This window comes from Dromaius novaehollandiae, chromosome W (assembly GCF_036370855.1).
Source record: "Dromaius novaehollandiae isolate bDroNov1 chromosome W, bDroNov1.hap1, whole genome shotgun sequence".
Classification (NCBI taxonomy): domain Eukaryota; kingdom Metazoa; phylum Chordata; class Aves; order Casuariiformes; family Dromaiidae; genus Dromaius; species Dromaius novaehollandiae.
The window spans coordinates 40,617,972-40,637,087 of record NC_088130.1 but is presented as its reverse complement, the minus strand read 5'-3'; the positions used below and the strand labels follow the sequence as shown (position 1 = coordinate 40,637,087).

General features: G+C 45.4%; 1 protein-coding gene across 2 annotated transcripts in view; it reads left to right on the top strand.

Moving 5' to 3' along the window:
* The first annotated feature begins 1,519 nt into the window (after positions 1 to 1,519).
* Positions 1,520 to 19,116, top strand: part of LOC135324222 (versican core protein-like) — a 114,958-nt gene continuing 97,361 nt past the window's right edge. Inside the window, exons 1-2 of one of the 2 annotated variants that reach the window (XM_064499996.1) lie at positions 1,520 to 1,959; positions 10,903 to 10,978. In XM_064499996.1, the coding sequence (XP_064356066.1) occupies positions 10,909 to 10,978 (70 nt within the window). In that variant the 5' untranslated portion in view covers positions 1,520 to 1,959; positions 10,903 to 10,908. Of the gene's footprint in view, positions 1,960 to 2,592; positions 2,710 to 10,902; positions 10,979 to 19,116 lie in introns of those variants that run through there. The other variant, XM_064499997.1, reaches the window with a different exon arrangement.

Sequence of the window (19,116 nt, the reverse complement as noted above, 5' to 3'; positions counted from 1 at the left end):
GCTTTTGTGTGATTTTTTTTGCATTGAAAAGCCTCAAAATATGCCTGCAACACTTTATAGTGCACATTTTAAAGCATCGAGTTACATTTCTGTCAACTGTTTCACTGCATGATGTTTAAGCATTAAAAAAACCTGCAACCCAACGTCCAGCAGGTCCAGTCTGCTCGGACAGGGCATAGCGCGGGACTGGCCCACGACAAGTGGGACCAAAGAGGCTGGTGCTGGGGGGCTGATGTGTGGGGCTGCTGTGGCCAAATATAGCTGATGCTTACAGAGGAGAAGGGATTAGACACTTCTTAAAGCTCTTGGTAGCAAGTAATTATGGATTTACCCTATTTAAGGAGGAGAGAGCAACAATCCAAATCTCTGTAGCTGGGATAAGGATTCGATCCCTCAGTCCTGCTCCATTTGGGCCTGGCCCATGGCTCAGACAAACCTGAGCTGGGTTAAGCCTCCAGGTCTCTGTCTCCCCCTACTTGGCTGCGATCTCTTCCACCTCTCATGTCTCCAACTTGGCACTAAGGACCGTGTTTGGAAATGTTCTGGGCTCGTTTCAAACCCACTGTCAGAACAACTCCAGGGATACAGGAGCCGGAACAGCAATAGCGAGAGGCACCGAAGGAAAACCCCTCCTGCATCTTCCTAGCGTTTGCATCTGGGACTGCCAGAAACATGCCCAGAGTGCTGTGATCAGGCACACCTATTTCTCCAGGCTTTCTTTGCTGGTCTGGATTTACACCTTCACGGAGGGGAGGAGAGCATGGTACACGTTCCTCTGGGAGGGAGCGTGCCAGAGGCACTGCTTCTTGTCGGTATTTTGCGCCAGGTGAAGGGTGCCTTAAGCCTCTGTCACGCAGCAAGATAGGTACCTCTTGGGAAAGAAGCTGCATGTGAAATACGGGCAGACCTTCCGTTGGTGAGAGTCCCCTGTAGAAGGGCGGGTTACAGTTCTGCTCATGACTTCATTTCCAAGAGTTTTGGACAGCAAATGCAGCCTCTAATCTCAATAAAAAAAGAAAAGCGGCTGGAGATGCGTAAAACTAGGGTGGAGAAGCTTGGCTCGGGAGGCTGTAGATGTGAGACTGCCTGCGAACTGGCACAGGCGGGGGAAGTTCGGAACAATCACCGATATATTCTTTTATTACAACCTCTGCTGAGATTGGGGAGGCAAAGGGGAAAAAGGGATTTCGGTCCCAGTCACTTTCCCCATTTAACTGGCTTTGGAAGCCGGCGCAGAGGAGGTCTCTCCATTCTCTGCTCAGTTAATTATTTAATTGGGAAACAGTGTTTCTTTCACGCTTCCCAGAGGGCTGATGCCTGCGCGCGGAGAGGCGCAGCCCGACCCGGCCTCCGCCGAGCCGCGGGTCTGACGCCGCTTCTGGGGCGCTTTCGGGCGGGGGCGGGGGCGCCCGGGGTGCCGCGGCGGGGCCGGGGACCGGGGACCGGGGACCGGGGACCGGGGGCGGCGGCGGGGCCGGGCGCGCTGCTCCGCGGGGAGCGGCGCCCCCCCCGCGCCGGGCCGGGCCGGGCCGGGCCGGGCGCGCCGGCGGAGGCAGGCGCTGGGGGCTCTCCTGCGCCGAGCAGCTGCGGGAGCTTTGCAACTGCGAGGAGGCTCTTGAAGAGCCTGTGAACCCTCCTCTCCCCGAGCCAGCGCCCCTCCTCTGCAGCGCTGACGGTGCACGGATATAATAGTGATGGGTGGCCGGGGCTCGCATTTGAACTTGTAGGCGAGCTCCTTGTGCCCGCAACTCAGTTCAGGCTCAGCAGCTCGGCGTCAGGTGCTCGCCGGTGGGGCGGGAGGGGAGACTGAGCTCTGGGAGCAGGGGAGACCCCGGAACCAGCATCTCCTCCCAGCACTAACACGGGGATTTACTCTTTCATGCGGCCACTGGGATCTCTGGACTAGCCTAGCACCACGTTGTGATTTTTTGCAATCTCTGCAATACACTACCTTTTAAGGTAACTATACTCTTTTAATGCATTTTTCTTCCTTGCCTGTAAGCACCTAGTGTAAGAGTTAAAACGATTGTTTTGCTGTTGGTACCTGTAAAGACAAAGAGTTGAACTGCAGACCTTAAGGGGGGGATGAGATGAATGAATTTCAATGACTGGCGAATTTAAACAACCTGGGGTAAGTTCAACGACACGCGGGGGGAGAGGAGAAGGGATTCTGGGGGACCCACAAAAATCCCGTTGTGCTAAGAGGAGAACAAAGAAAACTAGGAAATAAGAGACTTCGGGGGTGGAAGCGCTGACAGAAGTCGCGGCATTGGTTGTTTGAGTGGATGGGAAGGTAGAGCTGCACCTTGGTTTGCGATGGGGCTCAGGAGGGAGAAGGGAGGAAGCCGTTTTGTACGGGTATTAGATACACAAAAGCGCTCGTGTAGCAGGAGCGGCAAGAATGGTCCGAGGAAACCTTTCCGGCCACCGGGTTTTCTGGCATTTGGAAAAGTGTGTGCTCAGGCTCCTCTGCTGTTATGTGCTCCCCCATCCTTTTTTTTTTTTTTTTTTTTTTTTTTTTTTTTCCCTTTCCTCCCTCCCTCCCTTCCTCCGCCCTGATGTTCCTGGAAAGCTGTTTTCAGGGCAGACCGAGGCAGCGGGGCTGAGAGGCTCAGACAGCATCCCTCCGGAGGAGACGGAAAGCAGGCGTCGTTTGAGCCACATTTTCATGCTAAAAAGGGGGTGGTGGGTGAGGAGGAGGATCACAAGGTCAGTGGAGCAAAACGCCCCCTTTTACACCCACAGGCGGCTTCTCGGGGGCACGGGGCACTGCCTTCCCCCTCCGCTCCTTGGGGTTTCTCCTTTGTTTTACAAAGAAAGTGAGAGCGTCGTGAAAGGACCGGGGGGAGTTTCGGCGGCGGGAAAAAGGCGGCGGAGCCTCCTCTGCTGGAGGAGCTGCCGCGGAGCGGAGCGCGCAGCCGGCGCCGTCCGCTCCGGCGGCTCCGCGTTCGCTCGGCCGCACAAAGGGGCGCGGGGCGCCGCGGCCGCGCTCGCCGGCCCGCGGGTACCTACCGAGCTGGCCGCCAGCCGCGCACCGGCTCTAGCGAGTTAAGCCCTGGAGGTCTGGGGCGGGGTGGCGGCGTTTCCTTTTGTTTTAAAGAAGTGAGTGAGGTGGTTTATTAATTTGCAGTTGAAACGTGTTGCAGAAATCTGCCCCGGGACGGGAAGACTTTAAATTTTTTTTCCTTTTCTTTTTCAAAAAAAAAAAGGACTGAAAGAAAGGAGTTTCCTTCCAAAAAATGAGTAAGACTTGGCAGATCTGAAACAAAGTGGAGTCAAATATAGGGATGGGTGGCTTTTACTGTGAAGCGTGTTGCTGGGGAAGGGAAAAGTCGTCGGTGGCTATAATGTAAGAATGTGTGTGTGTATGTACATATATATCTCCGTCCTGCTAAGGAGCCTTCTCCGGGGGCTGCGCGGGAGTTTCCGAGCGGGGCAGCGCTAGGAGGTTCCCTGCGCGCACGGGAGGGCTCAGCCGCTGCAACTTGCGAATTTCCAGCCTGCGGCTATTACTCAAGCCTACTAAAACGTGCCCAGATTTCTCTAAATGTCAGGGTGTGGGACGGTCAGTTTGATACAATGCAAACGGCAGGGAAAAATCTGTGTCATCGCTGGCAGGAGCCGCTCCACGAACCCAGCTGTCGTACCACATCAGCAAGCCGCCGCGCCGGGGGAAGCGCGGGGCCTTCCTCGGCGTGCGGGCACCGGCGGGGTTCGGGCGCGGGCGGCGCAGCTCGGCCCCGCGGGCGCGGAGCGGCCGCCGCCCCCCGCGCGCTGTCGAGGAACCGGGCGGCGGGCGGAGCCCGGGCGCCCCCTGCCGGCGGCGGGCGGCCGCGCCCGGGCCGCCTCCGGCTCTGTCTCCGGGCGGGCGGCGGGGGCTGCGCGCGGCTGCCCTGCGCCGGCGGGCAAACCGCGCTGCGCCCGCGGGGCCCCCGGGCCGCTGCGCCGGCGCGCCGCGCCCGTAGCCTCCGCGCGTCGCGTCCCGCCCGGCGGGGCGGCAGCTCGCTCCCGGGCGGGCGGCGGGCGTTGCGGCCCCGCGGAGCGGCGCGGGTCCCCGCGGGGCGGGCGCAGCCCCTCCGCCGGGCCCCGGCCTCCCCGCGCGTTTCCCGCCGCCCGAGGAGCCGCCTCAGGAGGGCCGCGGCCGCCGGCTGCGCGGGGGGCGGGGCCCCCCGCTCCCCTCTGCTCGCTGGGATCACGGCGATGGGGCGGCTGGGCCTGGGGGTCCAGCCGGGGGACGCGGGGTCTGGCTGAGGGGAGGCAGGGAACCCAGTCGAGGGGGGCCTGTGGGAGCTATGGGGGGACAGCCAAGGGACATGGGGCCTGTGGGGAGCAGTGGGCCCAGCCAGGGCACATGGGGGCTGTGGCGCACAGCCAGGGGACACAGGGTTCAGGTGAGGGTCACAGGGCCTGTGGGTGACACAGGTGGGCTTGGAGCCAGTGGGGGACATGGGGGCCCAGTTGAGGGGACGTGGTACACAAGGCCTATGGGGGATACAGGGCCCAGGCAAGGGGTTTGTGGCCAGTGGGGGACATGGGGGTCCAGCTGAGGGGACATAGGGCCCAGCCAAGGGGCCCAAAGTCTGTGGGGGATGTGGGGGTCAGCCGAAGGGACATGGGGGATGTGGGGGCCCAGTTGAAGGGACACGGGATGCAAGGCCTGTGGGGTATGCAAGGCCCAGCTAAGGGGTTTGGGGCCAACGGGGACATGGGGGTCCAGCTGAGGAGACATATGACCCAGCCAAGGGACACAGGGCCTGTGGGGGCCAGCTGAAGGGGCATGGGGGCAGTGTGGATGGTGGATGAGCTGGGATGCACGTGTAGCGGTGCAGACTGGTGCTCCCCAGTCTTTGGCTTTCAGGCATCGTGTTGCCCTGGGATCCTTTGCCAGCAGCCACAGGAAACCTGCTTCTCGGGGAGCGAGATGAAAGCACATGCCTGCAGCATACAGTGTGCTGAGTGTTAACCGCAGGGGAGGCTGGGGACCACAGGTACAGACCACCTCTGAGGCTTTGCTTGATTCCTAATGCAGGGCTGGACTCTGTTCCCAGAAGCACGTGTGCGCAGCTGGCTGTAGCACTTGTGGTAGCGCACGAGGTGGTGAAGTTACTACATGCACCATGAGGCTGTGCGTGGTGCTATTCTGAACATGTCACAACCGTATTTAATTAATGAGAGATATACCTTACACAGTTTTAATAACACCTTTACAAAAAAGAAAAGCTGAAAGCTTCCTTTAGTCCTTTACAGAGGCAGAAGAACAGACACGTTAATGTCTTCAATATGTGTTGCGTACGTACCTCTTCACAAACGTCCTTGCATGTGTGCTGTGTATGTGTTTATTCAAGGGCCTTGAGGTCCCTGCACATAGTGCAAGTGTAACCAGTCCTACTGGCCTCAGAGCACTGAAGCTAGAAAAGTCTGTCAGATGTGCAGAAGAAAATCTCCGTCACGAGGACACTGGCTGGTCCTTGTGCCGAGTCCTTTGCTTGTGCTGTGGATTGTGGCATTGTGGCCTGTGGATTGTAAATTCCCCAAACTGTGTTTAAATTGCAGTTATGTGTGTGCAGCATATGCAGTTGCATCAGTGCTCTGCGGATGAGCTTGCTGTATGCTTGGGGCAGGAGGGTGCTCTCATGCTTTGCTTGGTAGCTGTAGAGATGGTGTTTTCTGTGCCACAAAGTTGGATGGAGAGAAGAAAGGTGGTCAAGGGGCCTGCATTTGTTTTCCCCTTACCTGGGACAAGAGCCCTTGTACTTTCTGCCATTCCTTGCTCAGTTTTCCTTCTCATTTCCCCCTGCTACTCCCTCCACATTCCTCTTGCCTCCATCGCCACAGTGGTGATCTGAGTGCCAGACAGCTAGGCTGGGGAGAGGTAGGGCAGAAATGTCCGGAGGCAGCACAGCAGGGGCAGGATGGCAGGGCTGCTGTCACGGGTGGGGCTGGGATGGGCACAAGGTGTGGGTGACCCTGCGGGCACATGGGAGCTTGGGGACCCTGCTCTGTGCTCTACCTGAGACACTTACTTTTCTGGCCTCCCCGTGAGGCTGCTTCCGAGTCCAGAGCCACTTCTGGCATAAATTAGCGCTGGCGGGGGGGAATGTTCTAGTGCAGCAGCTTCCCCACAGCTGCCAGAGCGAGCGAGGGTTGCCAGAACATGCTGTGCTCTGGTCACTCTCCCATCTGCGCCCCTGCTTATGCTTGGGCCTGGAGACAGCTCTGCTGGCCTGTTGTGGCTCCAGCGCGAGCAGACGTCCCTCCCTCCCCCCTCCCTTGGCTCTTGGTGCTGGGAGTGGTGAGGAGGGGTTGTGGCAGATGCCCTGAGGACCTTCTCCACGGCCTTGTGCCCTATCGCGAGAGGCAGCTTTGCAAGTGGTAATGGGCCAAGCAGACGCCAGGGATAAATTAGATATGGGCCAAACCAACCAAGTGGCAGCACAGTGGACTAATTAATCACATGGCAGAAACGTGGTGAAACTGGCGAGGTTTAATTAAACAGAACTTAGGGTAAAGTTAATACATGTAAGCAATTAACAGTCAGCTGGCATAATAGGATCAAAGGATGCCAAAAGCAAAAGGAAATGCAGACTGTATGTATTTGAGAAAGGATAGCAGCTGTGAAAGTTTCAACCGGAGCTCAGAAGGCAGCAAGACGTGCTACATCTGGGATAGGTCATTTCTAGCTTGCCTGGTTTTCGCTGGAAAGTTGTGTAATTTACTGTTTTACCCATTAGTAGGAGCAGCAACCTCAATTCTCTAGTGCCACAGGTCTATTTGAGTGGTGTTTTTTTTGTTTTTTGTTTTTTTTTTCTTTTTTTCTCTATGAACCTTAAATTTACTATATAGGCAGAGAGGGCAAATGGGCAGAGGCCGTTTTTTGTACATAAATAATGTATCCAACTTTCAAAATGTAACTGTAGACCATTTCACTATGTCATCTCACTATGACCTGAGAATCTGCAGCCTCTTATGACAGTGTCACCTCTATGAAAGTAGCTAATTTCTTACTTTCCCAACTTCAGGAGAAAGAAGTTCTTGGATGGTGGATCTTACAGGGATAATTTGCTTTCTTAACCTAGAATTTCAAAAAGAGAGAGAGACGTGATATTCTCCCATCTGGTTAAATTAAAATTGCATTGGTATGACATCAAGCTTTCATTGTAAATTAAACACAAGTGGGAATTTGATCTGAACTCATTGCTCATACAAATTCTTGCTCAGCTACTGCTTTTGTAAGGCAAAGTCTCCCCCCCTCTCCAAGAACATGTTTTCATCTTTACTGCTACTTTTCAAAGATGTAAAGTTTATCAGGGACTTGGCATCCTTCAGTTAAAAGACTCTGTGCTCAGGGTTGCATCAAACCTGAGTTCTGCTTTCCAGTTCTAGACCAGGCTGCTCTTCGGGGCCAAGTTAGGCAGTGCCATTTTGATCTGCGTGCTGCCGTTTCGGCAGGGCAACTGGGGTAAATGCACATTTCGTTCTGGCAGCGGTAGTGGAACAGCACTTTGTAACCTGGGAGTGTTTGTAGGAGCCTGCTGAGGACCAGGGTGTGGAAACCCTCATACTTGGAGTGTTGCGTGGGAGTCAAGAACCTGAGGGGTGTGAAAATTAAACCAACATCTTTCATTGCTTGAGTAAGTGCCTCAGGGTAGAGAAGGTTTAGAAAAAGAAGCCATGGATACTCTGTTCTGTACTGATGGTTGATGTCAGCTGGGCTTCAGCAGTCATAGGAGGTCTTGAAAATTATTCTTCCGCAGTTGTCCTTCTGTTGTCATGTGCTGCCATTGCATGTGTGTGTATTTTTTTTGTGTTTAGTGACTGAAAGCTGCTGCTGCTTTCTTCGTATGGTTCCTCAAATTATGTTTGTAGCTCAGTCACTGATGTGAGGTCTGAGCTAGTGTGCTCTGCGTGTGTGTACGCAAACTGTAGTGGAAAGGGAAGATGAGGTCCTGCCTTGAGCCCGAGGGCAGCAGGTGCTGCTGGCTCTCACAGCCCCTGTAGGGGCAGTAGCATTCGTGGAATTGCCTAGGTGCGGAACCAGTTGCACCATCTCTTGTCACGATGCTGTTGCAGTGAGCCTCTGAGCGTAAAGGACCTCCTATCGGTGTGCGATGAGTAGGCAGCTACTCCTTGTCAGAGCCTGCACCAGAGCCTTGGATTGTCAGTCCTGTTGTGTGGTAGTTCTGAACAAGCTGCTGTCTCATGTTCGAGAGTGCCTCATTTAAAAGGCACAATCTGAGATGTCTTAAAAAAGATTTCTGAACCTTTCAACAATTGTAAGATAGATCCTGGCTTACCACAGCTTGTTCAAGAGAGTATTCTTGCCAAGCATCAGTTAGGCAGAAGCATTTTCACGCCTGCTTGTGCTGATACTCACTTTTGTCACCCTTCTGCGTAGGGTAGTGGGCACCAAGTAATCCTTGTCCTTCAACATGTCTGTCCATTGGAAACTATTAACCTGAGGCCTCTGAAAAGACTATTGATGCTTCCTTAGCCTCCTTGTCCCTATTTTACTTGTCTTTCTGTTGGCTTTCTTCTTCCATCTGAAGGAAATGCTGTAGAGCAGGAGGTGTGGAGCAACATGCAACTGGCACTGTTTAGGTGCAGCACACCCATCTTCCAGGAAAAAAAATCCTTTATTCTTTTTCTCTGTGAACTTCTTTGATTCCCTTGTTTCTGGTTTGAGAAACCAAGGTTGCCTTCTGGGGGAGGAGGGAGATAAAAAGTATGGGAAAACATGAAAAGCTAAGCTTATAAACAATTTGTTCTTGACTTCTTTGTTTTGTTTTGTTTAGCTGTTGATGAGCCAGTGGGTGACACATAGGAAACATGGACAGAATATCTCAAAAGAAGGTCTGGAGCCACAGTGCTCTCATGAAGGCCAGAACTTTTGCACAATCTCGAAGGCAGGTCAAGCATTTGCTGTCTTTGAGGGTGGCAAATTCTGTAGGTCGTCTCCTTTTTGTGCCTTCTTTAGAGTGGTTGTGTTGCTTGGGGAACTATTTTGTAATAATTTCTGAGCTTGATGCTTCACAGTGGTTTCAGGATACAAGGGCTACTTGAAGTGCCTTCCCACTTGTGCACATCTGTAGACTTAGACTGACCTCTTATTTCCTGAGATGTTGTGTAATAATGAGGGTTGTTTAATGAGTATCTAAGCAAACACATGCCTGCCTGTATTTGAAAACTGGTCCACTGCATTAAAATGGGCTCTGTCTGTAGCTCTTTTCTTGTGTAACCTTTTCACTCATGACAGCCTTCCACAATGAATATCTGAGGAATACAATTACTGTCTAGATTTTTAAAGTTAATTATTAAATGGATGGTTTTGTTTTCTCCATGTACAACTTTGCTTGTGTAAGTAGGGGAAGGATGAAATGCTGGTTGGGTGCTGTTAGGGGAATATGTGTTAGAGCCTCCAAAAAGGGTTAGTGGAGGTTAGGGCTCAAACTGAATGAAGTCAAAGAGATGTCAGTTTTTGTTTGGGATTTGGTCATAAAAAGTGCAAATTCCATGGAGTTAGTATTGCAAAAGAAGTGATATCACATCATACTCTCAGCACTCTTGAATGGACAAAGCAGAAATGGGGCGTCTTTGGCAATGTGCAGTCAGCTACACGGAAAGCAGCTGGGTTCTTTTCCCACACACCCTGCGAATAGGTTGCAGCATATGTTTCCCAGTGCAGCCAGCCAGCTCTGGCCATCCTTACATAGGGAATGAAATGCTCTTGGGTTTTCAGTGCTTTTGGGTGGGAATTCTGAACGGTTATGCCATTATGTTAGAGCTGGGATGCTGTTATGCTAGAAATTGCCTCATTGCAAAGGCTCAGTTTGAGATGTTTTGTATCCTTTCTGAGCCATTCAGCTATTACAGGATAGATCCTAATTTATACAGACTCATGTAAAGTTTGGGTTACAGCTGAAAGCTGTGTAGCGGACTTTCTTGAGGTTGAACGCATCACCAGTAGTTTTCTGAAGATGTTACTCTGTACGTATTCATGTAGCTGTCATGTTCAATATAGCCAGTGAAGGTCTGTGCATGTATGAGTTAATGTTTTAACCCTAAAAACATCATGTGGAAATACTAAAGCACTAAAATGCTAATATATAAAATACTAAAATAAGTATGTGTAATACAAGTTACATAGTTATAACATAGATGTATATATATAAATCTCCATTCCAGGGTTCCTAATAGCAGTTAAACCGTAATCTATCTTGGACTGTGGAAAAAAAATGTCAGTTTGGGTTACTTGCTGAAGTAAAGAGCCCAAGTAGTATATTTTGACAGCAATATCAGGAAACTCAGAGTTTTCGTGATAAAAACTTTTCAACAGCAGTGTTTCACAAACTGTTGCTGAAAGGTATTTCTTAAGATTGATAGATATAGCATGTATGTAACTATATGGAAGAGAGACTATTTATAAAACCATTATAATAGTTGACATTTATGGGAATTGTAATGCTTTTTTAGTGGCCTTAAATTTTCATGTTATGTACACATTCAATGCATTAATTAAGAACTGGAATAAAAATTACAATATGCTATTATGAACACACTATATATTTTAGAGAACTTTTCAATTGTTAGAATGGGAGCCTAAGAAGAAAGTGAGAAGCAAACACAAAGGGGATTGACAAGTCTGAATACCACTTCAGAATCAGTTATCTGAAATTCATTATCAATCTGTACTAAATAGGGCCAACTTGTCATTATAACAAATCTCCATCATAAAATATATGGAGAAATCCTGAAAACAGGAAGTCCTTGGGCAGCATGTTTGCAGATGGAAAGGATCATGAATTGTTTCCAGTATCAATGACATATATTCATGTACTGAGTTATAGCATTTGACAAGGACACAGTGGAATGCTTCTGACTAACTCCTTTTTTCTTTATCTGTAGGTCAAGATGTTGTTAAATATAAAAAGTATCTTATGGATGTGCTCTACATTAGTTCTAACATATATGCTACCTAAAGGTAAGTCTGTCATACACAGAATCACTTAATGACATTCATTTTATTGACAGTGGACAGCATCATGGTCCAATTCGTAGAGTTTATTCCAAGACCCATGAGATTTGATTTCTGGTCTTGCCTCTGCTACTATATTTCCTGCTGTATTGTGTATCCAACTTTGCTTCTGTGTTCTCCTCATTGCCTTATTAATTTGTATAAAAGACTCTGTGGTAGGGATGTTTCTCCCAATATTTCTACATGTCCATCTGATGTCTCATGAGGTTTTAAGTGCTGCTGTAAGTCAAATAATAAAGAAAGTGCCATAGGATTACCTTATGTAAAGTAAAATAGATTTTCTTCTCCAGATTTTCAAGAATAGAATTTTAGTTCTGAGATCTGTGCTTGTGAAGTGTTTGACCTGTGGGTCAGGTATGTCTTATACCTTCATTTTGCATGGTCCAAAGAGGAGTTACCCTACAACAGATGAGGAGAGGGCTGCCAGGAGTGCTAACTGTAGTGGAGGGCTGACACCTTCCACGGGAGCTTCAGCCTGGCGCCATGGAGCAGGCAGGGAGCAGTGCCTGCAGCATGGCTCTTGGGAGCAAGGGCAGATGCCTGGGACTGAGCTAGCCAGGCTGCAGAAGCAATGAATGAAATGGGGGTGTCTCTAGGCTACAGGAATGCTGATTCCTCACACCTCGCAGTCAGATCCCAATGCATATACTGATGTATGTCATGCCACAGCACCATTTTGGATTTATAGGACGCATGTGCTTCCACAGTTCCTGCTCTCTGTATTCAGGGTAAGAAGTTGCATGTAAGAAGGACAGGGCATAAACCAGTAGCCCCAGTTTCTTCTTTGCTCTGTTAGCTAGTGAGGAGCTATTGGAGCATGCATCTGGAGTGGATGCTGTGTAAGCCCTCTTGTTGATGGGGGGTTGTTATTAGCTGACCTGTGTGATTTGAGTGGTCTTTAAGATATTGAGAAGAGGTAGGTTCCAGGCTCTTGGACTTGGAGCAGGGGTGCAGTAAGGCAGATTCAGATGTTAAGTTTGTGTGATAAGAAGGAGCACTTATTACTTCTCATGGTGATTACATGATAACACTGAAAAATATATTCATGTGTGGTTGCCACGGTTATTTGAAAGTTTGATTCAAGCCTTCAGTAAGCAAGCTACTGCAGACTCACAAAATTATGATAACAGCAAGCCTCAAAGCAAGACAAGAGCAGTTTTGTTTCTGTTCTGTTCTGTTCTTTTTTTTCTTTCCTGTTCTGTTCTTTTGAAACTGATTTTAGTCTTGGAAAAATCGAATGTACTCTTTTTTTATTTTTGCCAGCTTGTCCACTGGCTCTAGCGAAGCCTTTAGGTGGTACTTTAAGATGAAAGGCTCTTGTGCTTAGCAGAGTCAACTAAAAAAAATGTAGTTTTCTTCCTGGAGCAGGTTGGGAGAACCATCTTTTACTGTTTCCTACTGTTGCTTCCTCCTTAAAGCTGGTTTTGTTTTTCCGTTCTTCATTAAGTAACAACAGGCCAGGAAGACTATGGTTGTCTTCAGAGACAACAGACTGAAAGCTTCAGGGAGAGGGCCAGGGACAAAATCTGAGCCTCTATTCTTTTGTTCATGGAGGGCTGAGACTGATTTGGCTATTGAATGTCAATTTACTATATTGTTCATATGAAGCATTCTAGGTAATTCTAGATATTCTAGAATAAAATTCTAGGTAACTGTTTATGAGAAGAGGTCTTGGACTTGCAAAGTCTATGTGGTGAACTTAGGATCTTTTTACTTCATGAGTTATAACTTTCTTTAAGGTAGAAGTGTCTATTTTAAGATATGGTAAAATGAGGATAAAATGAAAACCTATTAACCATAATTAGTCATCTTCAAAATGAAGTAAATGGTTGTACATCATTCACATGAGGAAGGTTAGAAAGATAAGATTTTACCTGAAAAGCAGCTTTGGGATGGAGATGTGCAGGAAGATGGAATAAGCAAGGAAAAGGAATCTGAAAAGAAATTAAACTTGACATTTCTGTTATGACCTATTTAAAATGTCATTTTTATTTAGGGTATAGCTCCATGGACACTGTAATCTCACAGACATTTTGCCACTAGACAGGATAATACTTCTCCATCCACTAGTGCTAGTTTTCATGCTTTCCTTTGTACTGTAGCATTTATGTGGGTATATAGTCAACTGGATCGGGTAAATACATTGTCTGAAAGACAATCTATTACATTTTTTGAAGGTTAGTTTTTTAGCTGGATCAGATCTTTGATCTGACTTTCTGCCTTGTGCAAATGCTAGTGCTGGCAGAATTAGGGGACTGGGAACTCATCACTGGAGGTGGGGAAGAGTGGCACTGAGCCTTGTAGCGGTAGGATATGAGTCTGAACCTTTAGATATCTCCTTATTTACTCTGCCTTTCGTCAACTCTAAAATGGCTCATGCGGTCTCCAGAATGGAGTTTTTAGTACATAGGCAAGTTCTGTATGAACATCCTGATTAAAGGTTCTCAAAAATAGTAGTTCAGGTTCTGACCAGTCCTTATTTGCCTGAACCTTTGAGGAGGAATGTAGAAAGAGCCTTCTGCTCCTAGAAATTAACTGTGAACATTGTGGCGTTTATTTTCAAAGTTAGGGGCCGTACTTTTGTTAGAGATTCTTAACCATGTTCAAAGCATGACCATGGTGAAGAGAACAAAGATCATAAAATGTTTTTAAAAAGATGCCTATTCTATAGGATTGATTCATATCCTTTTACTTTGAGAAATGTCAGCTAGTTCATGTATTACTGTTTTTGAGCATAGATATTACAAGATCACTGGCAAACTTTTCCAATACATCTGGTTTCTTTAGCTCAAAAAGAAAAATCCCTGTCTTTGTGTCTAGAAGAGTTAGACAGGGATTTCTGAAGTTTCAACTTTTTCCTTTTTAAATTCTGAATTGGAATACAAAACTGAAGCCTTGAAATCTTTCATGAAACACAAATTCCCACATCTCCATTCCCAAAATAGATTGGGTCACTCCACATCTTTTATTTGAAAGTCTCTTGAGTATGATGCCTAGCAATATTTCCTTTCAAAAGCTTTTAGGCAAAATCATTCTGAAATTTTAAAATCTTTTTTTCAAGAGTCATATGGGAAACTTATCAAAATTGACACACTAAAAAAAAAAAAAAAAGTTGAGCTTTGGTGAGCTGGCATTTTCTTCTGGGAAAAATGCTGTGCTGAAAACTTTCTAAGCATCTGTAGTATTTGGGGACTAACCTACTTTCCTGTCTGCCACTGCACTGGTCTCTAATCATCTGTCATTCAGTCTGAGGTTTAATTTTGGCATTATTCTAGCTGCTTAGTTTATTCAACAGCTTACCATAATATCTTCCCAAGCAACTCCTTTCCTCTGCCAAGTTCCCCAAAAGGCTTTATTTGGATGTTTCAGTTGAATTTCCCCCCCCCCCCCTTTTTTTTTCTTAAGTGTAAATCTGGAATCCAAGAGTCTAATAACAGTCATAACAAAACTTTAGCTTTATTTAGAACACAAAGTTATAAGTATGCAACATTTTATGCATTCACCATTTATTATTATTCCTATCTTTGTTTCCACTCATCTTTGAGAATGGTCACATTCATAAATACCTAACATATTTGCATGATGCACTCATTAGATTTTATGCAGCAGCATACAGAAAGCAAATTGAGAATGCTCTTGTATGGTTTCTTTAAGACTAAATTCCCGGGAGATATATTTGTTGGGAGGGCAGCAGGAAATAGAGTGTAAGCCTCTGGGGTCACAGGAGCACCCCTTCGCAGGACCTGCACTGTTTGCTCTGGTATACATGAAGGATTAATGACAGAAGTTAATGAACAAGGTTTACACCTATTGCTAGCTTGAGATTTACTTACTTTGAACTAGCTGATGTTAGGATATTGTAGTTTACAAGCTGGACCTGGTGATTCTGCTAAATATTGGCATTTATGTCTTAGGTAACTATTTGTCATGTCATGAAAGCCTTGTAATCCAGAAAAGAATAGAAATCCCCTAATCTGCAGTGTATGATATATTTCTAAGGGGTGTGTGTGTGTGTGTATGTATGCATATATATGTATATATACATAAAAAATACACACCAGTTTATCTGTTTTTGTTGCATGTTTGACATCGTAAAATACATATGTGCATGCATATGATGTTTGCATGCATATATATCTGTATACATGTCACATTGAGTTCTGCAGCTGGGATTTACATTTGCCTGGCTTCCTGTGATTTACTTGCAGAGTTTGAAAGTAATTTATTCTTCATTACTTTATACCTTCTTCAGTTACTCTGCTTGCTCAGACAAATTGCCTGGTAAAGAACTCGGTGCAGGTTTTTTGTTGGGTGTCAGTCTGTTATCTCCACTGTCAAAGGCCTATACAAGTTTGTTGAAGCAATGCATTCATTTTAATTATTTTTAATATTCTTATTGAAAGATTTAGGGTTAATGAACGGAATTTTCAAATTCAGTTTTAGTAGTCAGATTCACAGAACACACAAGTTCATTGATACTCTCTCTGGCTGCTGAGAGGTAGGTCTCTCTAGCAGATATGTAGGTAGGCTGTTGATGAACTGAAAAAGGAGATTTAAATGTTCTTGTCTCACAAATTTGGCTTAAAAAAGAATCTTTTGCTCTTTAAACATACGCTTTTGTCTGCTTATTCAGTAACAGCATTCTGTTCTGTTAAGATTAATTACATAGCAAAATTGTTCTTCTAAACAGTGTCACCTCATGTAGGGCATTCTTTTCTTTTGGATTCAGACATTTTGTCCGTTACAAAAATTGATGTTGTGGTTATGGTTCGTATAATGTAACACTGCAAAGTTCTGTCTTTTTTTTTTCTGTAGATTTCTATTTTAAGAGATTTGTAACTTTTACAGGAAAAAAAAAGGGGAAAGAGGCTTTGTTTTTGAGCAAGAATTATGTTTATATTGTGTCCAACTTCAAAAGAAAGATATCAAGCCGTACTTTGTTGCTAAGATGAGCTGACTTTACAACCCAAATGGTAGACTGGGAGGACCTGAGGCAGTTTTGCTAACAAAAAAGGAAGAGGAAAAAAAAAAAAAAAAGGGCAAGCTTCCCCCCTCACACACCTTGAGTAAAGCAAACTATCTTTACTCAAGGTAGAGAGAGGAAACCCTGTCAAAGAAACCCAAGAGGCCTGAGTGCAGATTTATAGCTCACTGAGCTACCTGCCTGTGAGAATGTCCCTTTACTTAATAATGCACCCCAAACCTATTACAGCCTTTGGTTAGGTCATCTGGTAAGGAATGCCCCTAGATGCTGGGTCATATGATGGGCAAGCGCCCATGGCTTTTGGCTACAGCTGGAGCCTGCCTAGCCTTTGCGCATACAGCATTGGTGTGTGTCACATCCCTTCAGTCTTCCCTCAGTCCCACATGCCATCACCCCCCGGTAAACTGATACAAATGTATGACCTTAGCTTTAAATTTGGTTAAGATAAGACAGGAACAATTTGTATGGAAGTCCTACTGAGTAGCTGAGACATGACAGGCTGTTTTCCATCAGGATGTCACATGGGAAAAATTTTCATTCTGCCTTCTCTCATTAGTCATTCTGATGTCTGAGATATTAAATATTTAAATGTAGAAAGATACGAAAAATAACTGCTGAGGCACAATATCTAGTGGGTCTGCCACAATTTGACTGTGCTGTGCTGCTCTGGGTCCAGCCCTGCAGTCTCATCTCATACAAAGCTCTCATTGACTTTGCTGGGATGTGCAGCAGGTGCCCAGATGATTTGAATTTAGCTGTGTATTTTCTTTCTCTATTGTCTATGTATTTTCCCTAATGAATTAATTGTGCTTAAGAGTTGGATGTATTACTTAGCAACAGAAAAAATGCTTATATTCATCACCAGCCAGGTTAGTCACTTCAAAACTGTCCCCTTTTTTTTTGTTAAGAGTGCATGATGTTACTAATATTTTAGGTCCTACATGGCTGGGTGAAGAGATGGGATAAAGGAATGTTCAACAGTAGGGAATTTCCGTCCTAGTCATTTGGCAACTACCTTCCCATCTCAGCTTGTGTTCAGATTTACACAGAGTTACAAAATGTTTTCTTGCTTGATGGCTTGTTTGTATTTTGCTGGCCACATCCTGTCTAAAGAATAATTTATACCGTACAATGATTAGCAGCCGAAAAAGATACATAATATGGAGCGTGAGCCTAAGCTAAAACGCAGAAGGGATATATGGATTAATGGGAGAAGAGACTGATGCTTTGTGCATTGGCCAGTAAATTCTGCTTGACTAAGGAGCTTGGATTGCTGCAGGAAGTCCTGTTTCTTGGAACAATACAGGAACATCACTTAATCCAATGCTTCAGTTACAAGCATGCATTGTTTTCCCCCTCCTCTCTTCTGCTTCTCTTGTCCTTCTGCAAGTCAAAACAAAGAGTGCTTTTTATAAAGTGCTTTGTAATACTTTCTGCAGTTAGACAGATGTATTTGTAGCTACACAGTCTTCCCTATTCTGGGATATAGCCCAATTTATGATAGATCTAGTTTGTATATCATGATGATTTGTTTTTGCTGCCAAAAGCTTTCAGTCCAGACACAAATTTTAAAGAGAGGAAATTTCCTCAGGGTTCAGTACTGATATTCCAGATCACTTGCAACCAGAAAGAGATCTCTAAAAGTTATTAAAATTCTGTCAGTCAGGATAATTATGAGTAGGTCATTTTTCATTTAAGAAGTTCCATCTAAATGACAAGAGATCATAATAAATACTAAATATTTTGAGATTGATTTTAATCTCCCACCTGTGCAATCTGGCAGTAATTCCATCACAACTGATAGGATTGGATCTTCATTCTTTCTTTAGTTCTACCCCACTGTTATTCACTAAAGTTGCAAGAAGTTAAAGGTGATATAAGGGCCTGCTTTGTTTTCCTACTGATAAAGCCAGTCCTTCCTAGTTTATAGTGATCAATTGACTCTAGGGAGTCAATTTGTGTTTCTTTGCAAGTTGTATCCACTGCTTTTTTTTTTTTTTTTTTTTTTTTTTTTTTTTTTTTTTTTTTTTTTTTAGAAATGTATATGCAATCACAACTTTTGAGCTAGTCTTTAGAAACTTCTACTGGCTTGTCTGTATGCCTTGGGAATTCTCCAGTCTTCAGTTCTTGTATTGGACCTGGCTTTGTCTTTCCTGTTTTACAAATAGATTCTTGCTAGATCTGAGTTAGGTATGAATTGAAGTAACCTGAACAATTCTGTTCCAAATTCTGGCTCTTCATTGGTCAGTTCAATTTTTTTTCATTTTTCTAGCTAGTAGTTTTCTCTAATATTAAAATGTTTGGCTATCAAGATGTTTATTCTTCTATTGAATCATTTGAAGGTAATACTATCAATATTTTTTGCTGTATAAAGGTCTCTACCTCTGACAAAAATAATCAACTTAATAAGTAAATTTGCTCTTTCTATTTTTCTTCCTCATTCTTTTCTTTCAAAATCTCCACTGTATATGGAGAGATTACATTTTTGATGATAGACTGGCAGATAATATTCATGTGGTGCTGTCTCTTATTTCATGCATCACTGTGGCCAGTATTTATTTGAAGATACTGTACTCCTAAACTTTATGAATCCTAGCTCACTTCAAACTAATAATCGGCATTTTCAGACTTTCAAAAATATTTGAGTGCAGGACAATGAAAGAGGAGATATGTATGTATATGTATATATGTTATTGTACCATACTTAATGAAGATTAAAAGCTGGTGTATAGTAATATCTAACAGAAATCCTCCTTTCAGACATTTGCTGTGTGGAGGCTGGATGAACAGTAGTCAGCTTTCCTCTCAGGCTGTTGTCAGATGGAAGCATTTCACTGAAAAGTGTATGCAGCTAGAGATGTCATAAAATTGATAAAGGTCCTATCATGTCAAGTTTGAGTCAAGTAGGGACTTTCTGTGCATTTTATTTCCTCCTTTGCTTTAACATCCTAAAATACTTTATTTCTGCAATGTGCTAAAGGCCCTGCAGCAGCAAGGAAACAATTTTAAAAGAATGACTAGTTAGGATCTGACTGGAAAGACTTTTGTTTCAGTACATAAGCAATAAAAAGAGTTAACCCTTGAAAGGATAATGGAGTAG